Here is an 18,703-nt window from a genome sequence, read left to right on the forward strand (position 1 = left end):
TTTAAAGACGGGTAGACATAGAGCTTAGCGATATGGTTTAGTGATGGTTTTTGTCAGATTTGGGTTGATGGTTGGACTCGATGGTCTGAAAGGTCCCTTCCAATCTCGACAATTCTACGATTCTGTGATTGAAAGCCAGATAAACCTCACGGCAGCACAGCCTGAGCTGCGCGCGCAGAAGCACGAGGGATGGACGATGATGGGTAAGACCTTCTCACAAAGGACTGAGCGCAGAAGAGACGCGTGAGGAAGGTCAGGGACCAGCGAACGAAATTGCGAGCCCTCCCCTGGTACCTGGCCCGGGCAGGGAGCCATCCCTCCTCTGCTCCCTCCGTCTCCCTCCGGCGCAGAGGACAACGGGGAATAAGAAGCATCCCACCGCTCCCCCAGCTCCTTCCACCAGCACACGGAGATCACACGCTCCCGATGCTCTAAAAGCACCAGCGTGTGGGTCCTGAGCGAGCGAGTCTGTCTCGCTGCCAGCCAGAACTGCGACAAAGAGCCGAGTTATGAGGCAAGAGTGGGAAGGCAAGGAAATTACACAAACTTTATGAGTCATTAGATCAATAGATTAAAAGACCTCTTAGAGCTTTCTGTCCAGGCCACTATAAGGTCATTCATTCCCGGTTCGCTCTGTGGGGCTCTGCCCCGTGCGTCTGGATCTTCATCACTTCCACCGGCGGATGATGATGCAGCCCCACACTCCTCCAAGCCCGGCTGCCCTCCTCGGAGTAGATGCTCCCTTTCTTAGCCCCACTCGCCACCCATGCCCCATGTGCACAAGAATTTCACAGCTGGGCCATTTGCTCTCTTCTAGCCACAGCTGCTCACAGGCCAATTCCCTGGTCCATCAGCCAACTCCTCTGGTCCTGACATCATCTGTCTCCTGCAACTGTCCCCAGCCTGTGCAACAATGATCATAGAATCACAGCGTGGTTTGGGTTGGAAGGGACATTAAAGCCCACCCAGTGCCACCCCCTGCCTTGGGCAGGGACACCTCCCACCAACCCAGGTTGCTCCAAGCCCCGTCCAACCCGGCCTTGAACCCCTCCAGGGATGGGGCAGCCACAGCTTCTCTGGGTAACCTGGGCCAGGGGCTCACCACCCTCACAGCCAAGAATTTCTTCCCAATATCTCATCCAAATCTCCCCTCTTGCAGTGGAAAACCCTTCCCCCTCGTCCCATGGCTCCCCTCCCTGATCCAGAGTCCCTCCCCAGCTCTCCTGGAGCCCCTTGAGGGACTGGAAGGGACTGGAAGGTCTCCTCGGAGCCTTCTCTTCTCCAGGCTGAACCCCCCCCAGCTCTCTCAGCCTGTCCTCCCAGCAGAGGGGCTCCAGCCCCCCCTGCATCTCCAGGGCCCCCATGCTATTGCGTCCCATAAGTCACATCTGTCGGAGCTGGGAGGCTGTCTCTCTCCCTTTGAATAGCTATCTTTGGAAATTATTTTTATCCCAAATGCATCTTTTGCTTTCCCCAAAAACGTGGGCCACAGCTACGGCTGAAGCCCAGCAGTTCGGCTGACTTCATCGGAAATGGGGCAGAAAGCCCGTCTTTCCTGCAAAATCCACTTTTCATCTTCTCGCTCAAGGCTCGCGGTACCGGCAGCATCTTTAGATTGCCGAATACCCTTGTTACGGAGGTGCCTCTGCAGCAGCCCCCCTCGAGTCTGCTGGGCTGGGTGTTGTCAATTCGAAGATGAGCCAGACGGTCCCTGCCCTGCCGCGGTCACGGCCGTGAATTTCTCCAGTGCCTTTCGCTTCACGCCGAACAACATCCTGATCGGAACTGACAGGGAGAACCTGACTGAGATCAAACACCACGTCACAAAGAGCTAAAATACAGCTGCTAATATAGAAACATCGAAGAGCAGAGGGGTTACCAGCAGAGACCCCCCCCAGCAACGGAACCTGGGCCAAAGCCACTCGCTCTGACAGCGACCGCGGTTCTCCACGCACAAGGGCACTATGGAGCAGAAGATGGAGAAACCATCCTGGCTTTTCGCCATACTGTCGCTGGAATCCATGGCCCACCTCCATTTGTCTGGAAGAGGGCACAGAAATACCGAAGAGACTTTGGAAAAGGGCGAAATAATAGGGATGCACAAGAAGCTTCACGAAAGTCCCCGTCTGGTCTGTTTATTACCAGGAGGCTGAGCAGCCGTTGAATCCTCCCGTATATCGTAGAATCATAGAATCATTTAGGTTGGAAAAGACCCTTGGGATCATCGAGTCCAACCATCAACCCCACTCTACAAAGTTCTCCCCTACACCATATCCCCCAACACCGCATCTAAACGAGTCTTAAACACCTCCAGGGATGGTGACTCCACCACCTCCCTGGGCAGCCTATTCCAGTGTCTGACCACTCTTTCTGGGAAGAATTTTTTCCTAATGTCCAGCCTAAACCTCCCCTGCTGCAGCTTGAAGCCATTCCCTCTTGTTCTAGCGCTAATGACCTGTGAGAAGAGACCAGCCCCAACCTCTCTACAATGTCCTTTCAAGTGGTTGTAGAGAGTGACGAGGATGGAGACAGCAGCCTGCTGGGGGGCAGTTTCAGTCTGGCAAGGAGGATATGGCACCTGGAGTGCAAGATTTGACAATGTCCGCCACGAAATAAGATGTTGCACCTCGCAGGGAGGTAAAACACACAAGGTCAGGGACCATCTGCTCCTCCACACTTGCAAAGCTCAGCCACAGCAGGCCCAAGGCCCTCGTGTCTGACTCCAATAAACATGAATATTAACATTACTGGTCACCACCTTTTGGAAAGAATAACAAATTACTCTCAAGGTGATGCTCTAGGAGGAATTCTACCTTCTCAGGTACCTTGGAGGCCCCTCCTAGTTGTAGAGCCCACAGTGCTCTGAATCCAACACACCACGGAGGCAGCAGACGCTGTCTCAACAGATGGAAGAAGCTCAGGGAGCCAAAACCAAACTTTCTCAGCACGTAAAACCACAACCACTGTTCAACTGTCCCTCAGGTTCTCCACCTAGTTGAGTTACGGACAAAGGTTTCAGAGGCAACTCAGTGATCAGAAGCTGATTTAGGATTTTCAGCAGTTCAGGAACACGTTTGACAATATTTTCCTATTTCCTTATCCCCACTGTAGTTCACCGATCTGCCCAAGAGAGTTCTATTGGCAAAATTCATTCGCAGCCCGTTACCACAGCTCCGTAAGTCATGAGTCGTCCATGGAAGGAGAGCAGGGAGAGGACTGACTTCGTCCCGCTCCCACCGGACACCTCCCTCTGGCACAGCACAATGGGTTCATCCCTTGGCCCAAGCCTTTCAGACAGTCCCCAGCCATGAAGGGAACTTCCTTGGAGGCTGACACACGAGTGACAAAGCATTCCTCAACCTCAGCGCTGAAGTTTTCTAAGTTTTATATCCCCACTTTCCTTTCTTTTGTGACAGGCCCCTTCGGAAAAGCACGGGGGTACCCTGCAGCAAGGATCCATCTCCTGCCAGACCCCCACTCCACTTCTTTTGGAGGTTCATTGTGCGACTTGGGGTCTGTCACGATAGAAAAGTCACTTTCCCCTTATGCAGATACCTGGGTGACTCCTAGAAGTCTGCTCACACACGTGAATCTCGGGAAGAGCAATGCCATGCCACTAGTGAAGCACGTTAGCGCTTATGCCTGAGGTCTAGAGCTGAATAATGGGACTTTCAGGTTGATGTACCTCCTTCAAGGTGAACTTTCTGGAGCTTTTCCACCCAACCACGTCTTCGAATGGGAAATTGGCTTCATTGGTCCCGCAGGGGCTGATCACCCTGCCATCCTCCTGCCAGGTTCTCCATGGGGCTGGAGCTGACCTCCTGGCTGGAGAAGACCCTGCCAGGAAAGCACTGCTGGCCAAGGGACCGCCACCACCCTGCGCCCATCGCCTCTCCCCGCACACTGTGCTGGCACCCAGCAGAAGGGAGAGCCGAGCAGACTCCTTCCCAGAAGGACAGTCCACTCTTGGTGAACAACCACAGGAGTCTCCAGCATTCTTACAGCACCTGTGGCCCAGAACTCTGATCTCTGAGGGCGATGAGGCCCTGGCCCAGGTTGCCCAGAGAAGCTGTGGCTGCCCCATCCCTGGAGGGGTTCAAGGCCAGGTTGGACGGGGCTTGGAGCAACCTGGGCTGGTGGGAGGTGTCCCTGCCCAGGGCAGGGGGTGGCACTGGATGGGCTTTAAGGTCCCTTCCAACCCAAACCATTCTACGATTCTATGATCTCTTGGGAAAGAAATTCCCAAGATTACTGGCCTCTTGTTTCTGTGTAGTTCCTTGACTACAAGAAAGGAAGAGATGGATCTTGCCCCAAAATTGTAGCAGTCGGTTACACAAAGGGCTGACACAGGCAAAGCAATGGGGAACTGCCTGGACTCATGCTGTAAAGTGGTGGCGTTGCCCACATCTGCAGACTGTTTTGTCTGGAAGAGACCCCCTGCTTATGCCTTCAGAGAAGGGCTCACAGACCTGACTTAAGACTTCTCCAGTCCCTCGGAGAAGTTCTCAGCCCACACAGACTCTCAGGGCTGAGCCGAGGGCAAAGTCTGACCAGTTTCTCACAGTTCAACAGGACACGTTCCTTCCTGTAAAAGCCCCAAACCAGAGCTATGGGGCTCTTGGTTGGTTGAGTTTATTTTGTTGGGTTTCTTTTTTTTTTTTAACAGATGAAACACAAACCTACAACCACACATGATGGGAAGCCCCACAGTTCTCCTGACAAAGCCAGGATGTCTACCTCAATCTCATAGACAAATTCCCTGTGGCAGTAAAAAAACACCAAAGCTGTTATTCCTCCATAGTTTCAGCTGGAGGTTGCATTGCTCAAAGCTGCTATGTGGGCCAGGCTAGAAGATCTCATAGTTCCTTCTAATCTGAAACTCAGTTAAGCATCTTTCTTTTAGGAAATGATACTGTCAAAGTAGGGAAAAATCAGAAAGTAATTCCATTGAAAAACTTACTGCCACTGCCTGGGCGTTATGAAATCAGCAGGTAAGAAAAGAGGAGCAGAAGGGGATAAGAACATAAAGGAGAGGTCACAGAATCCCAGACTGGTGGGGGTTGGCAGGGCCCTCTGGAGATCATCCCCTCCAGCCCCCTGCCAGAGCAGGGTCACCCAGAGCAGGTGGCACAGGAACGCCTCCAGGCGGGTTTGAATGTCTCCAGAGACGGAGACTCCCCCACCTCTCTGGGCAGCCTGTGCCAGGGCTCTGCCACCCTCACAGCAAAGAAGTTCCTCCTTGTCTTCAGATGGAACTTCCTATGGTCAAGTTTGTGCCCGTTACCCCTTGTCCTGTCCCTGGGCACCACTGAGAAGAGCCTGGCCCCATCCTCCTGACACCCCCCTTTCAGTATTTACAAGCCTTGATAAGGTCCCCCCTCAGCCGTCTTTTTTCCAGACTGAAGAGACCCAAATCCCTCAGCCTTTCTTCATCAGAGAGATGTTCCAGTCCCCTCAGCATCTTGGTAGCCCTTTGCTGTCCCCTCTCCAGCAGTTCCCTGTCCCTCTTGACCCGGGGAGCCCAGAGCTGGACACAGCGCTCCAGATGTGGCCTCCCCAGGGCAGAGCAGAGGGGGAGGATGACCTCCCTCCACCTGCTGGCCACACTCTTCTTGATGCCCCCCAGGATGCCATTGGCCTTCTTGGCCACAAGGGCCCATTGCTGGCTCATGGCCATCCCATTGTTGCCCAGGACTTTCAGCTCTTCCCACCAAGCTGCTCTCCAGCAGGTCACCCCCAACCTGTCCTGGTGCGGGGGGTTATTCCTCCCCAGGAGGAGCACCCTGCACTTGCCCTGGTTGAATTTCATAAGGTCACTTTATCCCAGGTGGCCCTGAGCTGCCTCTGGAAGTGGGGAGGCTCCTCTCATCTCTCCGTTCTTCCGCACTTCACCTGGACCAGAAAGACTTGGCCAGTCTCCCACTGTCAGCTCAAAGAGGTTTGGAGCTCACCCCTGCTGCAAGACAACCAGCAATGAGGACAACCATAACAACAGGAGACTTCCCAACCGCTCACTGACGCAAAGCCTCTGGATTTATTGAGGGCTATAAAGTCTGTGAAAGAGCAAAAATCAAATGACTTAACAGGGCTCTCCTGCACTGATGAAAGCCTTCAACCACCAACCTGACTCATTTAAACAGGCTGATCAAAGAAGAAACAGCTTCTACGGAACTTGGGGTTTAGTTCTGCAAAAACAGAGGCCTCCACAAGTCTCCTTCAGGCAGGGATTGTCCCCGGGGAGCAACCTGCACTCCTAAAACTCACGTCCCCTTTTCACTGGCTGACATTGATTGTTCACTGCCTGAGCAACCCGCACCTCAAAACACAAAACAAGGAGACATCAGACCAACTTTCTCCATCCCATTCCTACCATCTCGTTCTCAAAGCTCACTCTCACTGTGGTTTGGTTTCCAAAACGGCAGAGAAAAGGGTTTAAACAAAAAAGCCCAGTAAACCCTACAACTTCTCTCCTTCAGAGAGCCAACCGAAAGCATTCCAGCCTACGCCTTGTGTCCTCCGGACAAGGCCTTGCTCTGCACCAGTGGTGGAAAATATTCCTGGCCTCTGGTACCAACCGTACTACGCATCGCAGCTCACTGTCACCGGTACCATCCTCATCTCTTTCAAAGCCAAACATGGCTTGTGTCGTGATCACCTACAAATTCACCTCGCCTTAATTAAGCAAGGACGCTCAAAGCAGGACACCGTGCTGAAAATTCATGCTAAAAAAATCTCTGTTGGTGATCATCCATGATTTACTGCATCCACAGATGCCTCCTGGGTGTAACAGAGTCACAGTACCTGCGTCTAACAGCAGAGGAGCAGGAAAGGTCCCTACCCTGATGTTCCACAAGACCATCCTGTTGGACTGGGCTGACTTTTGACCAGCTCCTCTTCCCAAGCCCCTGCCCACCAGCACAACCTCCAGCACCCAAACTTCTCATTCTGGGCTGTGAAGCCCATCCCCAGCATGTACATCCCTGTTTCTTGCGTCCCTTCGTCCCCTCAACGCCAACGAGATGAGTTTCGAAACATCGTTTATCCCCCCTCTCTCTTCACTACACGTTCCGCCATGCTGGAGGTGAAAACTCCTCACCGTCCACTCCTCCAACACCCCTTTTCCAAAGACTGAACTCAAGTAGAGAGGCGGGGGGGGGAGATGGACGGCAGTCCTCCTGCTCCCCCCTACCCAGAACTTCTCCTTGACCTCAGATTTTGATGGCTCCTCAAGAGGGAAAAGACCGTTTCTGTTCTTCTCCTGAGCGGAGCATTGATTATATTATCAGCAAGCAGCTGGCTACGAAATGGCTTGATGGCCCTCATAAGGCACAGGTTTTAAGCTTTTACTTTACTTAAGCAGGTGTTTCATTTCCAATAAAGTCGAAGCGCGCTTTTTAGTGCTTTATAGAATCGATGTCCATAACCATTGCTTGCCACAACAGAAGAGATAAGCCAAGATCAAGCAGGCTGATAAGTTGTTTGGTTGCCTGTTTATCTAGATTTCTAGCAGTCAGCTGTAATCGGCACACGGGATTAAAAGTCATAAACGACAGTTGGGGGATTAATAAGTATTGTCAGACACAAACTAAGTGAATCTTCATATTCCCCATTAAGTTGAACGGACTCTTTATATCGCGTCCGCTTCTCAAGGCTGCGAACAAGAGCAGCTCATCATGCTTTTTGGTCCTTGCTATCTAAGCAGACAGATCTTGCAGGACTTAGGCCTCCAACTCTTTTGGAAACGCTGCTGGTGTCTACTGGGACCATCCCCATGCCCCCCGCGTTCTCTCCTCCCCACCCATTCCTATCTTCTTCTCCTCGGGTAAGAAAAACCAGATCGATTTGTCACTCCAAGTCTCCTGAGATACTACACCGCCGCAACCTTGGGGTGAGGACAAAAGGCTCTACAGGAAAAAAAATTAAATCAGTCCCAGCAAAAACTGATTTAATTACCGTTTGTTTTGGTTTTTTTTTTAAAAAAAGGCAAGATCTCACCAAAGCTGGACCATGACTGTTGGCATTGCAGGTGCCTCTCATCTCCTTACTCGCTCCTGGTCCCATCCCACACGGCTTCAGGCAGCCTGTTCACACCACACGCTGCTCTACAACCACAGCCCTGCTTTTTCCGCGCTCCCAACCAACGGAGTTTGCAATCACTTAGGGTACGATTCAGTACATCCCCTTCAATACACCGGAAAAAAAAAGGAGAGCGGCTAAAAAGAAAAGACGACTGGATAGAGCAGAAGGGATGAGGGATGGGGAAGAGTGGGGAAAAAAAAAAAGCCAGAAAATCCACAACAAATCTGGCACCTCTGTTGTGCCGCCGGGGCTGGCCGCTTTTCCCAGCCCCGCTCCCAGGTCTCCCTTTCGCCATTTTGAGTAACTGCATCAAAACAGACAAAGTTCAGGGAGATAAGTGGTGGACCCTGAGTATCACATTACATTTTCCCTCGGGAAGGAAGCCGTTCATTCAAACGTGCCTTGAACGCGCTCCAGGGTGTGCTGGAAGACGGTGAGGAACACAGGGACCTGGGGTGACCAAACCGTCCACCTCCACCAAATCAGACAGAAGATGTCCTCTGTCCCTGCCGTGCGGGGCAAACGGTGCCATGGGAGAAGGAAGGTCTGAAGGATAAGCAAGGGTATGCCAAAGGATAAGCAAGGGTATGCCAAAGGGTGCCAGTCGGTAGGAATAAAAGGATATATCCTAGAATGGTTAGAGTTGGAAGGGACCTTGAAGACCATTCAGTGCCACCCCCTGCCCTGGGCAGGGACACCTCCCACCAGCCCAGGTTGCTCCAAGCCCCGTCCAACCTGGCCTTGAACCCCTCCAGGGATGGGGCAGCCACAGCTTCTCTGGGCAACCTGGGCCAGGGGCTCACCACTCTCACAGCAAACAATTTCTTCCTAATCTCCCCTCTTTCAGTTTAAAACTATTCCTCCCCGTCCCACGGCTCCCCTCCCTGATCCAGAGTCCCTCCCCAGCTTTCCTGGAGCCCCTTGAGGGACTGGAAGGGGCTGGAAGGTCTCCGCGGAGCCTTCTCTTCTCCAGGCTGAACCCCCCCAGCTCTCTCAGCCTGTCCTCCCAGCAGAGGGGCTCCAGCCCTCCCAGCATCTCCGGGGCCTCCTCTGGCCCCGCTCCAACACCTCCGTGTCCTTCTGCTGTTGGTGCCCCAGCGCTGGAGGCAGCACTGCAGGGGGGTCTCCCAGAGCGGAGCAGAGGGGCAGAATCCCCCCCTCGCCCCCCTGCCCACGCTGCTGGGGATGCAGCCCAGGACATCGGGGGGTTTCTGGGCTGCCAGCGCACATTGCCGGCTCATGTTGAGCTTCTGCTGTTGTTCATACCCCTGAAACCATGAGTGGGAGCCACCGGATGGCCCAGGGTGGTGTCCAACGCAATCCAGCCTCTGCTTCTAAAACCACCCCTTTTCCCTACGCAGCAGCACTGTCCTCCCCTGGACTCCGCACCTCCCCTGCTGATCTGAACATCTCATCCCTCTTGTCCACACCCAGTCCTGGTATCTGCCTGGAAAGCACCAAGGAGGCCATGGTGTGGGTCCCCTCTCCAGGAGGATGCCGCCCCATGAGCTGGTGCGCGGGAGGGGCATCTGGCAACCACCAGCTCGGGCCCAGAAGCCACAAGCCTGTTCCTGTTTGTGGCTCCGGTCACAGCTGCTCCCCTGTCCTCTGGCAACGTACAGGTGAGTTAATCATTCCTCAGACACATTTACCTTACGGGGGTGCTTATCAGAGAGTGCAAAGTCCAAGTCCAACCAGCAACACCACTGGGAAGAGGCAAGGGGGTTACCCAGCAAGCCCTGCCGGAGCAACCCCATCCCCGCGATGGGGAATCCCCGGGCAGGGCCAGACAGAGGGGACACCAAGCCATGGTCTAGGACCCTCTCTGGGCAGCGCAGAGCAAGGGCAGAGACCTGCAGAGCTGCTGCCAGCCAAAGGTTTGTCGGCCACAGCCCGTCACCCTCCCAGCGCAGCTCCAGATCACTCGGGTCTCGTCCCAGCAGGAGGAATCCATGGGGCCCCCCAACCATAGAATCATAGAATCATTGAATCATAGAATTGCTGAGGTTGGAGGGGACCTTTAAGATCATCAAGTCCAACCTTTAACCTACCCTGACAAAAGCCACTTCTAAACCATGTCCCTAAGTGCCCCATCTACCCTTTTCTTAAACACCTCCAGGGATGGTGAATCCACCACCTCCCTGGGCAGCCTGTTCCAATGTTTAATAACCCTTTCAGTGAAAAAATGTTTCCTAATATCCAATCTAAACCTCCCCTGACCAGAAGCGGGCAAGAACGGCAGGGCCCCATCTCTCTTCCGTCTTTGGAGAACCTCTTCTGGTTTTATTCCTCACTACGTGACCATGGGCAAGAAAACCAGGGTGAAAGCAGAAGGCAAAAAGCAGATCACTGAACTAGGACAGGAGGCAGAAAGCAGCTTCCCAACGCGCCCCTCAGGTTGGGGCGGCACTTCTCCAGGCAGTGTCCAGCTCTCTCCAGGCTAACCATGCCCAAGAGCCATATTATTCCAGGTCTATTGCCCCGCGTGTCTTCCCCATAATCCTTGCAGGCAGCAGCCCTTGCGCAACCCCAATCCCGGGCAGTGGGAGCAGGCGGGACAACCGGATCTCTGAGTCACCCACCTGCCCGTTTCCATCACCCTGGTCACACCTCCCGCAGGACTCCCTTCCAACCCGCCCCGGCGGCCGCCTCTCCCTGCACCCCCCATCCTGGTCCAGGTTCAGGCATTGCTCCCAGGACGCCAACCCGTGGAAGACACATTAACCAGGACACGGGCAAAGTACCTCTCTCCGTCCCCGGCGGAGCCTCCGTGGGCGGGTGCGCACCTCGCTCCGTCTGAATCACAACCCAGCCCTTATCGGCCGCCTGGAGGGATCCACCCTCCTGGCCTTACTCCATCTAGATGCCTCCTGTCCTTTTCCCATCCAGGAAAAAGGAGTTTTGGGGAAACTGAGGGGAAAGCGAAGACCCCAGGGAAGTACCAGCACAGTCACAAGACCACACTGGAAGCGGCAGATTGTTCTGCGCCAGCCTTGCCCTGAGGAGCAGACGAGGACAAGTGGTTTGGCTGAAGACTCCGGGAACCTCCTGCAGCAGGTCCTGCTGGGATGGAGGTGGCAGCTTCCCCCAGTGCCCAGGAATGTCCCCAGGGCCTCAGCCAAGCGCTGCGGGCTGCTGGGGGTGAGCTCAAGGGAAGGGGATTCTGCCCCTCTGCTCCGCTCTGTGAGACCCCCCTGCAGTGCTGCCTCCAGCGCTGGGGCACCAACAGCAGAAGGACACGGAGGTGTTGGAGCGGGGCCAGAGGAGGCCCCGGAGATGCTGGGAGGGCTGGAGCCCCTCTGCTGGGAGGACAGGCTGAGAGAGCTGGGGGGGTTCAGCCTGGAGAAGAGAAGGCTCCGCGGAGACCTTCCAGTCCCTTCCAGGCCCTCAAGGGGCTCCAGGAAAGCTGGGGAGGGACTCTGGATCAGGGAGGGGAGCCGTGGGACGAGGGGGAAGGGGTTTCCACTGAAAGAAGGGAGATTTGGATGAGATATTGGGAAGAAATTCTTGACTGTGAGGGTGGTGAGCCCCTGGCCCAGGTTGTCCAGAGAAGCTGTGGCTGCCCCATCCCTGGAGGGGTTCAAGGCCAGGTTGGCTGGGGCTTGGAGCAACCTGGGCTGGTGGGAGGTGTCCCTGCCCAGGGCAGGGGGTGGCACTGGACGGTTTTCAAGGTCCCTTCCAACCCAAACCATTCTGTGGTTTTTCTCTCTTCCCTCCTCTGCTGAGGCCCTAGGATGGAGCTGGGCTCACCAGCATCCTCGTGCTCCCTGCTCCTGCTGGGGGCAGACACCGACCAGAGGCAGACACCGAGTCGGGTGGGCAGGGGAGGCTCGAAATAGAGGGCAGAGAGAGGAGGAGCAGAAAACCACCACACTGGAAAGAGAGATGGAGAGGCAGAGGGGAAAGCAAGCCGAGCCGTGGAAGGGTCGGGGGGAGTCTGTGCTGTTACCTGCTCGGATCCAGCGCATCCTGAGCATGGTGAGAGCAGACGTCAAGCTCCCGCCGCCTCCCTGCTCTGTCCCTCTGTCATTATCCTGCCTAGCTCAGCTTCTCCAGGTCCCGGGGCTGCTGCCTGCTGGTTTTTCTATTCCCTCGGGGAAGAGTGGGAGGGCGAGGGAGGAGGCTGGGAGGCTGCTGCTACCCGCTGGGATTTGGGTCTTGCGAGGGGATTACCAGGAGGGATGGTCATGTGTTTGTGCTGTACCAGGTTCCCCAGGACCATTCTGTCACGGGCTCGCTCCGTCCGGCGAAAGCGCTCCACGCAAAGCCTCTTACCTTCCCCACGGCGCCAGCCAGGCCCCCGCAGAGACTGTCACCCTGCAAAGCCACCGCGTCCCCAGCCCCGCTCCTCCCGAGAGCCGGGTCCAGGCACGAAGCGCCCACAGCAGAGACCACATTGGGCCCCTCGCCTGGAGCCCAAGATTCTCCGCAGCCTTTCCCCGGCGCTTTCCCTCTGCCCTCCCTCCCGCCACACCAAAGATCTCCGTGCAGGCAGGGCAGGAAAGCCCAGCCCAGCATCAGACCTCGAAGATGCATTTGGGGGATGCAGAAGCTAAGGGTCAGCCAGCCACGGGACGGGCAGAAGGTGAAGCCCAGCTCCCAGAAAAAGCCATTCTTTCGTATAATTCAGAAGAACCCGATGCTCCGACCCACTGTAGTTGCATTGCTATGTCAAGCCCCGGTGCCTAAAAACGTACGTGGGGCTGGGTGTCCTGGGGGGCGTGTGTGGGTTCTGCCCTCCAGCCAGCACCATGACAGATGGAAAGAAGGCTCCGAGGAGACCTTCTAGTGGCCTACCAGTATCTTAAGGGGGCCTACAAGAAAGCTGGGGAGGGACTCTTTAGGATGTCGGGTCACAGTGGGACTAGGGGGAATGGATTAAAACTAGAGATGGGTCAATTCAGACTGGACGTTAGGAAGAAGTTCTTCACCCTGAGGGTGGTGAGACACTGGCCCAGGTTGCCCAGAGAGCAACTGGGCCATCTTCCAAGATGGAAGCCCCATCCCTTGAAGTTTTTAAGGCCAGGCTGGATGGGGCTCTGAGCAACCTGATCTAGTGGGAGGTGTCCCTGCCCAGGGCAGGGGGGTTGGAACTGAATGATCTTTAAGATCCCTTCCAACCCAAACCATTCTATGATTCTATGATACCACAGCTCTGCTCCAGAGGCTCCGGGTCTACCGTCCTCCTGCCCTGCCTGCTCCCAGCGTTGTCAGCCCCACGCTCTCCCCTCTGCACCCCTAAGCACCCAGGAAGACCCCAAAGCGGACCCTTGTTTCTCTGTGACTCTTTTTTTGTCATCCCCCAACCTCCCGCCTGGCAGAAATTCAAAGTTCAGCATAACCCCAGCGAGACGTAACTCGCAGGTGGGGTCACCAGCACCACCAGCACCAGGATGCTTCACCCCACCACGAGGTGCTGGGCAGCCCTGAAGAGAAACCATCGTTCCTCTTCCCTTAAGCTCGTGGGTTCACTATTTCACATCACAGACTGGCAGGGGTTGGAAGGGACCGCTGGAGATCACCCCGTCCAACCCCCTGCCAGAGCAGGGTCACCCAGAGCAGGTGGCACAGGAACGCGTCCAGGTGTTCCATCACTGAAAGTTTCATTGTTGAAGTCCTTCTCCGCTCCTTCCCACCCGCCGCCAAATCCTCCTGCGGACACGCGGAGACCCGACCCTTACGACACGGTACGGTGGACAAGGTGCAAACCAAACCATGAGTCCTGGGTCCAGCTCTCTGCCTCAGCCCCATCATTTTTCACTTCTTCATCCAAGGAAAACGGGGCCCAGATGCCTTCCTGGCAGGGCTGCGAGGTGGCATTTCCCACTCACGGACATGAACGCGCAATAAAAATCACCCAGCAAGTAACCGATCCCACTAACACGCGTACACGCGTGCTCCGACGGGCAAACCCCTTCTCTAACACCAACACTCGCTGCCCCGCTGATAAAACGCCCGGTGCTCACTCGCTCGCCCCCGGCTCGGAGGTTGGGGCCACCCCTCCGGCAGCACGGCCGGACCCACGGCCGCCCCGCAAACACACGCTCCTGAGGGCTCCGCTAAAAAAACCCGTGTGCTGGTTCAAGGTCCTTCGTTCCACAGGACGCGCGTGCCTTCCCTGAAATCTGCTCCTTTCTACTTAACCCACTACCGTCTTGCCCAGCTGCAATTTGCCCCCCAAAATCCTCCAAACTTGGAGCGTCCGGCTGTTCTTTCTCCATTTCTCGCCCTCTCCCCGTCCAGCCGCCCCCTCCCCTGCCCCCCAAGCCCTGCTCTGCACATCCTTCCCGATATACATTCTTCAACAACCTCTTATCTCATAAATTAGCCGAGAGAGAGAGAGAGGGATCCCGAATAGCTGAGCTCTGTCGTAACTGTTTCCCTTACGCGAGCGGCGGGCAGGGAGGAAGGTGAGGTTGCTCGCAGGATGCCAGCCAAGGGTCAGACGCTTTCAACTCCCTCCTTTTTTCCTTTGATACAAAATACAAACGCGCTGGGTAAACACTCCCGAAACGCCGTGGAAAGACCAAACGGAGCTCCTTCACCACCGCTGCCCAGAACCTCCAGCATCCCACGCTCTCCGCCTCCACGCCGTCCCAGCTCGGCTGGGCAGGATGGTCCTGGGCACCACAAAACCCGTTTCCCAGCCGTGCTAAGACAAACCAGGCCGGCCACGGCCTTCCTGACACGGGACAGGTCCACCTCGAGGACATTGGGAGACCATACGCCGGCGAGACTCGCACTCGCAGCATCCTCATCCCGCTCCCCAGCGGGGCGTGAAGTTCCGCCCGGTCCATCTCTCCCCTCAAGAGATGGGCGCAGGCTTTTCCCTAATCCCTTCCCAAACATCCCAACAAAGCCCTGAACTTTTCACATCGTTCTTCTGCTTTCTCCATCCCCGCCTGTCTCGGATCCCACTCTCGAAGAGCAGACAACCGACATTCCAGGGAAATAAATGAGGATATCCTGCCCAAGAAAATACTGAGAGCCCTCTCTATGAAAATAAAGGATATCAGGAAAAATTTCTTCACTGAAAGAGTTATCAAGCATTGGAACAGGCTGCCCAGGGCAGTGGTGGAGTCACCATCCCTGGAGGGATTTAAAAGACGTGGAATCATGGTGCTGAGGGACATGGGTTAGTGGTGGGTTTTGGGGTGTTGGGTTGATGGTTGGACTCAGTGATCTCAAAGGTCCCTTCCAACCTCGACGATTCCACAATTCCATGATCTCTGAGGAAACCAGAGACGCAACTCTGGAAGCGGCAGAGCCACCAACTCCCTTCCCCACCTCAGCCCCCGCTCCCCAAAAGTCGGCGAGAAGAGACCAGTTAATCCCCCTCTGACACTTGGAACCCCCCAGGGCTGGACAGGCGGGAAAGGATTGCTCGGAAACACGACGGGATCGCTTACAGCAGGCTCCGATCCGGCGCAAATCGGAGTCGAGGAAAGGGAATGCCCGCGTTATTTCAGGTTTTTCGGCGTGCAGGGAGAAATCCCTCTGGCGTGGAATCTCCGCTTGGAGAGAAGACGATCCGCGAGGAGAAAAAGATATTTCACTATAAGAGAAAAACATGGTTTGAACACGCATTTCCCCAGGAAGGGAATCATCCAACGCCTTTTAAAGAAGTGACGAGGTGGCGAGGAATGGCTTCTACTAATTCACTTATTCCCGAAAATTAAAATAAACTCTAGCGGATCTATTGTTTGCTGCTATATTACACATCCAGAAGCCACTAATTCTTCAGGACAGCGAGATTCCAGGGTAAATCCGACTCCGTGCTGCAAAGTTAGCAATTTAAGGCACTGACCTTCACTCCCAAATACGAGGGGCTCGGATTGGCCGTGCGCTGCTTCCGAGCGCCGCGATTACAACCTGCGTGAGGGGAAGGAACCTTTTCCCTTCACCCAACCGAGCGGCAACCCTTGGTGGTGCCACCTTCTCCTCTTCCCCCCTCAAACGCCGCGCTGGCGATGATAACCCTCTCTCAATGACTTTAATAACCGCGCCAAAGGGACGTAGCCGCACAAATGAAATGAACAGCCGCGTCGGGCTCCGCCAAAAAAAAAAATAATAAAAAAAAAAAATTAAGATCGCGGAAATTCGAAAAAGGAAGTTATACACATGAGCAGGTAGAAGAAGTTAAGAAATATCCCTCAGCCACGGTTTCCCTCACTCTTGGGTTTTACAGGGACAAGACGCTTTTAGTTCAACAGAGGGGAAAAATAGAGAGAGGAAATAAAGGAGAAAGACAAAGAAAATAAAGATAAAAAGAGAAAGAAGGGAAAAGAGAGGAAAGAGAAAGAAGGGAAAAGAGAGAAAGAATCCCAAAGGGTTGAGGTTGGCAGGGACCTCTTGAGGTCATCTTGTCCAACCCACGGCACCCAAAAAGAAAGGACGAAAACGGACAGAAAAAAGAAAGAAACCTTCCACCCTATGAAAAGATGCTCGGGGGGAGGGAGATTCCGCTTTTACAAAGAAAACGAAGAGGCGGCCAGCAGAAGCGTGACGCCTGGAAGTCAGGTCGGGGTGCTGAGGAGGGCGCCGGGGAGGCGCTGGGTGCCCCGAGGCCAGGAGGTGGGTGGGCAGGATTTAGGAGCTGGGTCCAAGCGAAACCCTAAAAACAAAAGAAGCTCCCCCTCCCACACCCCCCGAAGGGCGGAGGAGAACACAGGCTGGGAGCGCACGATAAGAGCCCGCGTGGCGAGGCTTCCCGTCCTCCCCTAATCCCGTCGCTCCTGGGAATCCGGAGTCACGGCTGGAACAAACAGGGGATGCTTTTTCCTTTGAAGCCGAGGCGATGCGTTACTGAGGCATCACACGGATGCCAGGAGTAAACGAGAAGCAGCGGGAGCCTCTCCTCGCTCTGGAGGGCATCTTCGGCTTGCGCTGCATCTCCGCTTTCCTCCCCCGGTTAAGTCCTTCCACCAGCCAAAGAGACGGAAGGGAGAAGGTTCTCCCACCCCAACCACCCCAAGGTGATGCCGAACACGCTGCCCGATCCCACCACAGCCCGAGGACGCCGGAGGGGATCCAAGCTCCAGGGCTGCCCCATGCACACAGCTTGCTCTTCACGGACCAGGGTCCACCCCAGCACACCCCAGCTCTGCCACCGTCCACGGGACACGTTGACCAAGGGAGCCTGGCCAGGATGGGGCACGTTGTTGCCCCAAGACCATCTGCGTGCCAGGGGCTCCCACCGAGGGGCACGGCCCCCGCAACCGAAACCTCCGCCTGGCAAACGGCCCACCGGGGAAACAAGGGGCGCGCAGCGAGAAACAAAGAAAAGGAGCGAGGAAGAGAAGCGACGACACGGTCAACAAGGAAGAGCCAAGCGTGCCAACAAAGCCAGAGCGGGGAGAAGAAACGTTGAACCAAGGGAGCAACAACAAAGGGCATCGGGGTCCCAACGCCTTCCCAGCCCCACGGTTCATCCCCACCGACCCCTCAGCTGCCACGAGCGACCCACGTTTCACCCCTGCTTGAGAGAGGGGCCAAACTCTCTTTCCAACCACTTTTCCACCATCGGTTGCCACCCTGGTGGGAAGGAGACTCTGATCCACGGGCACATGGTGCCCGGTGGGGTCTGGGCTGGACACTGCTGGCCTCCAGACGCCGATGGCGTGGGGTCTGCTGCTGGACATCGCTGCTGGAGGATGGGCTATCTTCTAGCCCAAGGAGGAGCGATTTCCCCAGCGGTGAGCCCGCTTCCCACCCACCGCGCCCAGCGGCTCTGGGGACGGGTAGAGAGGCCACCGGTCCTCAGGGGACAGGTAGAGGGGTCAGCAGAGAGGGCAGCCAGGAGTTTGGCCCCGTGGTGACGTCTGCGACCCCTATGCCAGCGCCACCGCCTGCTCCCAGGACTGGCGAGGGCCACACCGAGGTCCCCGGCGGGGCGGTGGCAGGCGAAGTGACGCTCTCCCCAACCCTTGGGGGTGCCAGGACCTCCGGCTTGGGAGATGGTGGTCCACCAGGGGATGCGCGCCGTCACCCCGATCCTGCCCCGGCGCCACTCGGGGAGGAGGCGGTGGGGGTGGGGGGCCTGGATGAGCGGTTGAGGTGCCGGGATGGGGTGAGGGGGCTACCCCGGAGCGGTGCCGGTGCCGGGGAGGGGGTTTCAGGACTCGGTGTGTCCCCCCTTACCTTCAAAAAAGCGCTGCAAAGCTTCCGTCTCGTCCACCACCTCCATGTCTGGGCCATGCACCGGCCGGCCGGGTTAGTCTCCGCGCTTGCAGGGGGGCATCCCACCACCCCCACCACCACCACCACCAACAACAACGACGACCCTTCCCTTCCCTTCCAGCTCCTCCGCCGCCGCCGCCGAGCCCTCAGCGCCCCGCACCGCCGCCGCCCCGGCGGGGTCCCGGAGCCGGTACCGGTCCCCGCACCCAGCGCGGCCGCCCGCTGCCCATCGGCCTCCGCCGAGAGCTGGCCCCAAACTTGGGCTGCCGCCCAGCGCTCCTCCCTCCCGGCCGGCCTCCCTGCCCCTGCTCCTCCTCCTCCTCATCTTCCTCCTCCTCCTCCTCCTCCTCCTCCCGCTCCGGTACCCGGGGCTCCCCCGAGAGGCAGCACCTCGCCGCACCCGTCTTCCCTCCCCAAAACCCGGCTTTTTCCAACAGCACGAAGC

General features: G+C 56.2%; 1 protein-coding gene across 1 annotated transcript in view; it reads right to left on the minus strand.

Moving 5' to 3' along the window:
* MYRF (myelin regulatory factor) overlaps positions 1-18,328 on the minus strand; it is a 71,157-nt gene extending 52,829 nt beyond the window's left edge. The window contains exon 1 of the mRNA XM_054201601.1: positions 18,220-18,328. Coding sequence (XP_054057576.1) covers positions 18,220-18,265 — 46 coding nt within the window. The 5' untranslated portion in view covers positions 18,266-18,328. The remainder of the gene's footprint in view (positions 1-18,219) is intronic.
* Positions 18,329-18,703: the final 375 nt, after the last annotated feature.

This window comes from Rissa tridactyla, chromosome 4, assembly GCF_028500815.1.
Source record: "Rissa tridactyla isolate bRisTri1 chromosome 4, bRisTri1.patW.cur.20221130, whole genome shotgun sequence".
Lineage (NCBI taxonomy): Eukaryota > Metazoa > Chordata > Aves > Charadriiformes > Laridae > Rissa > Rissa tridactyla.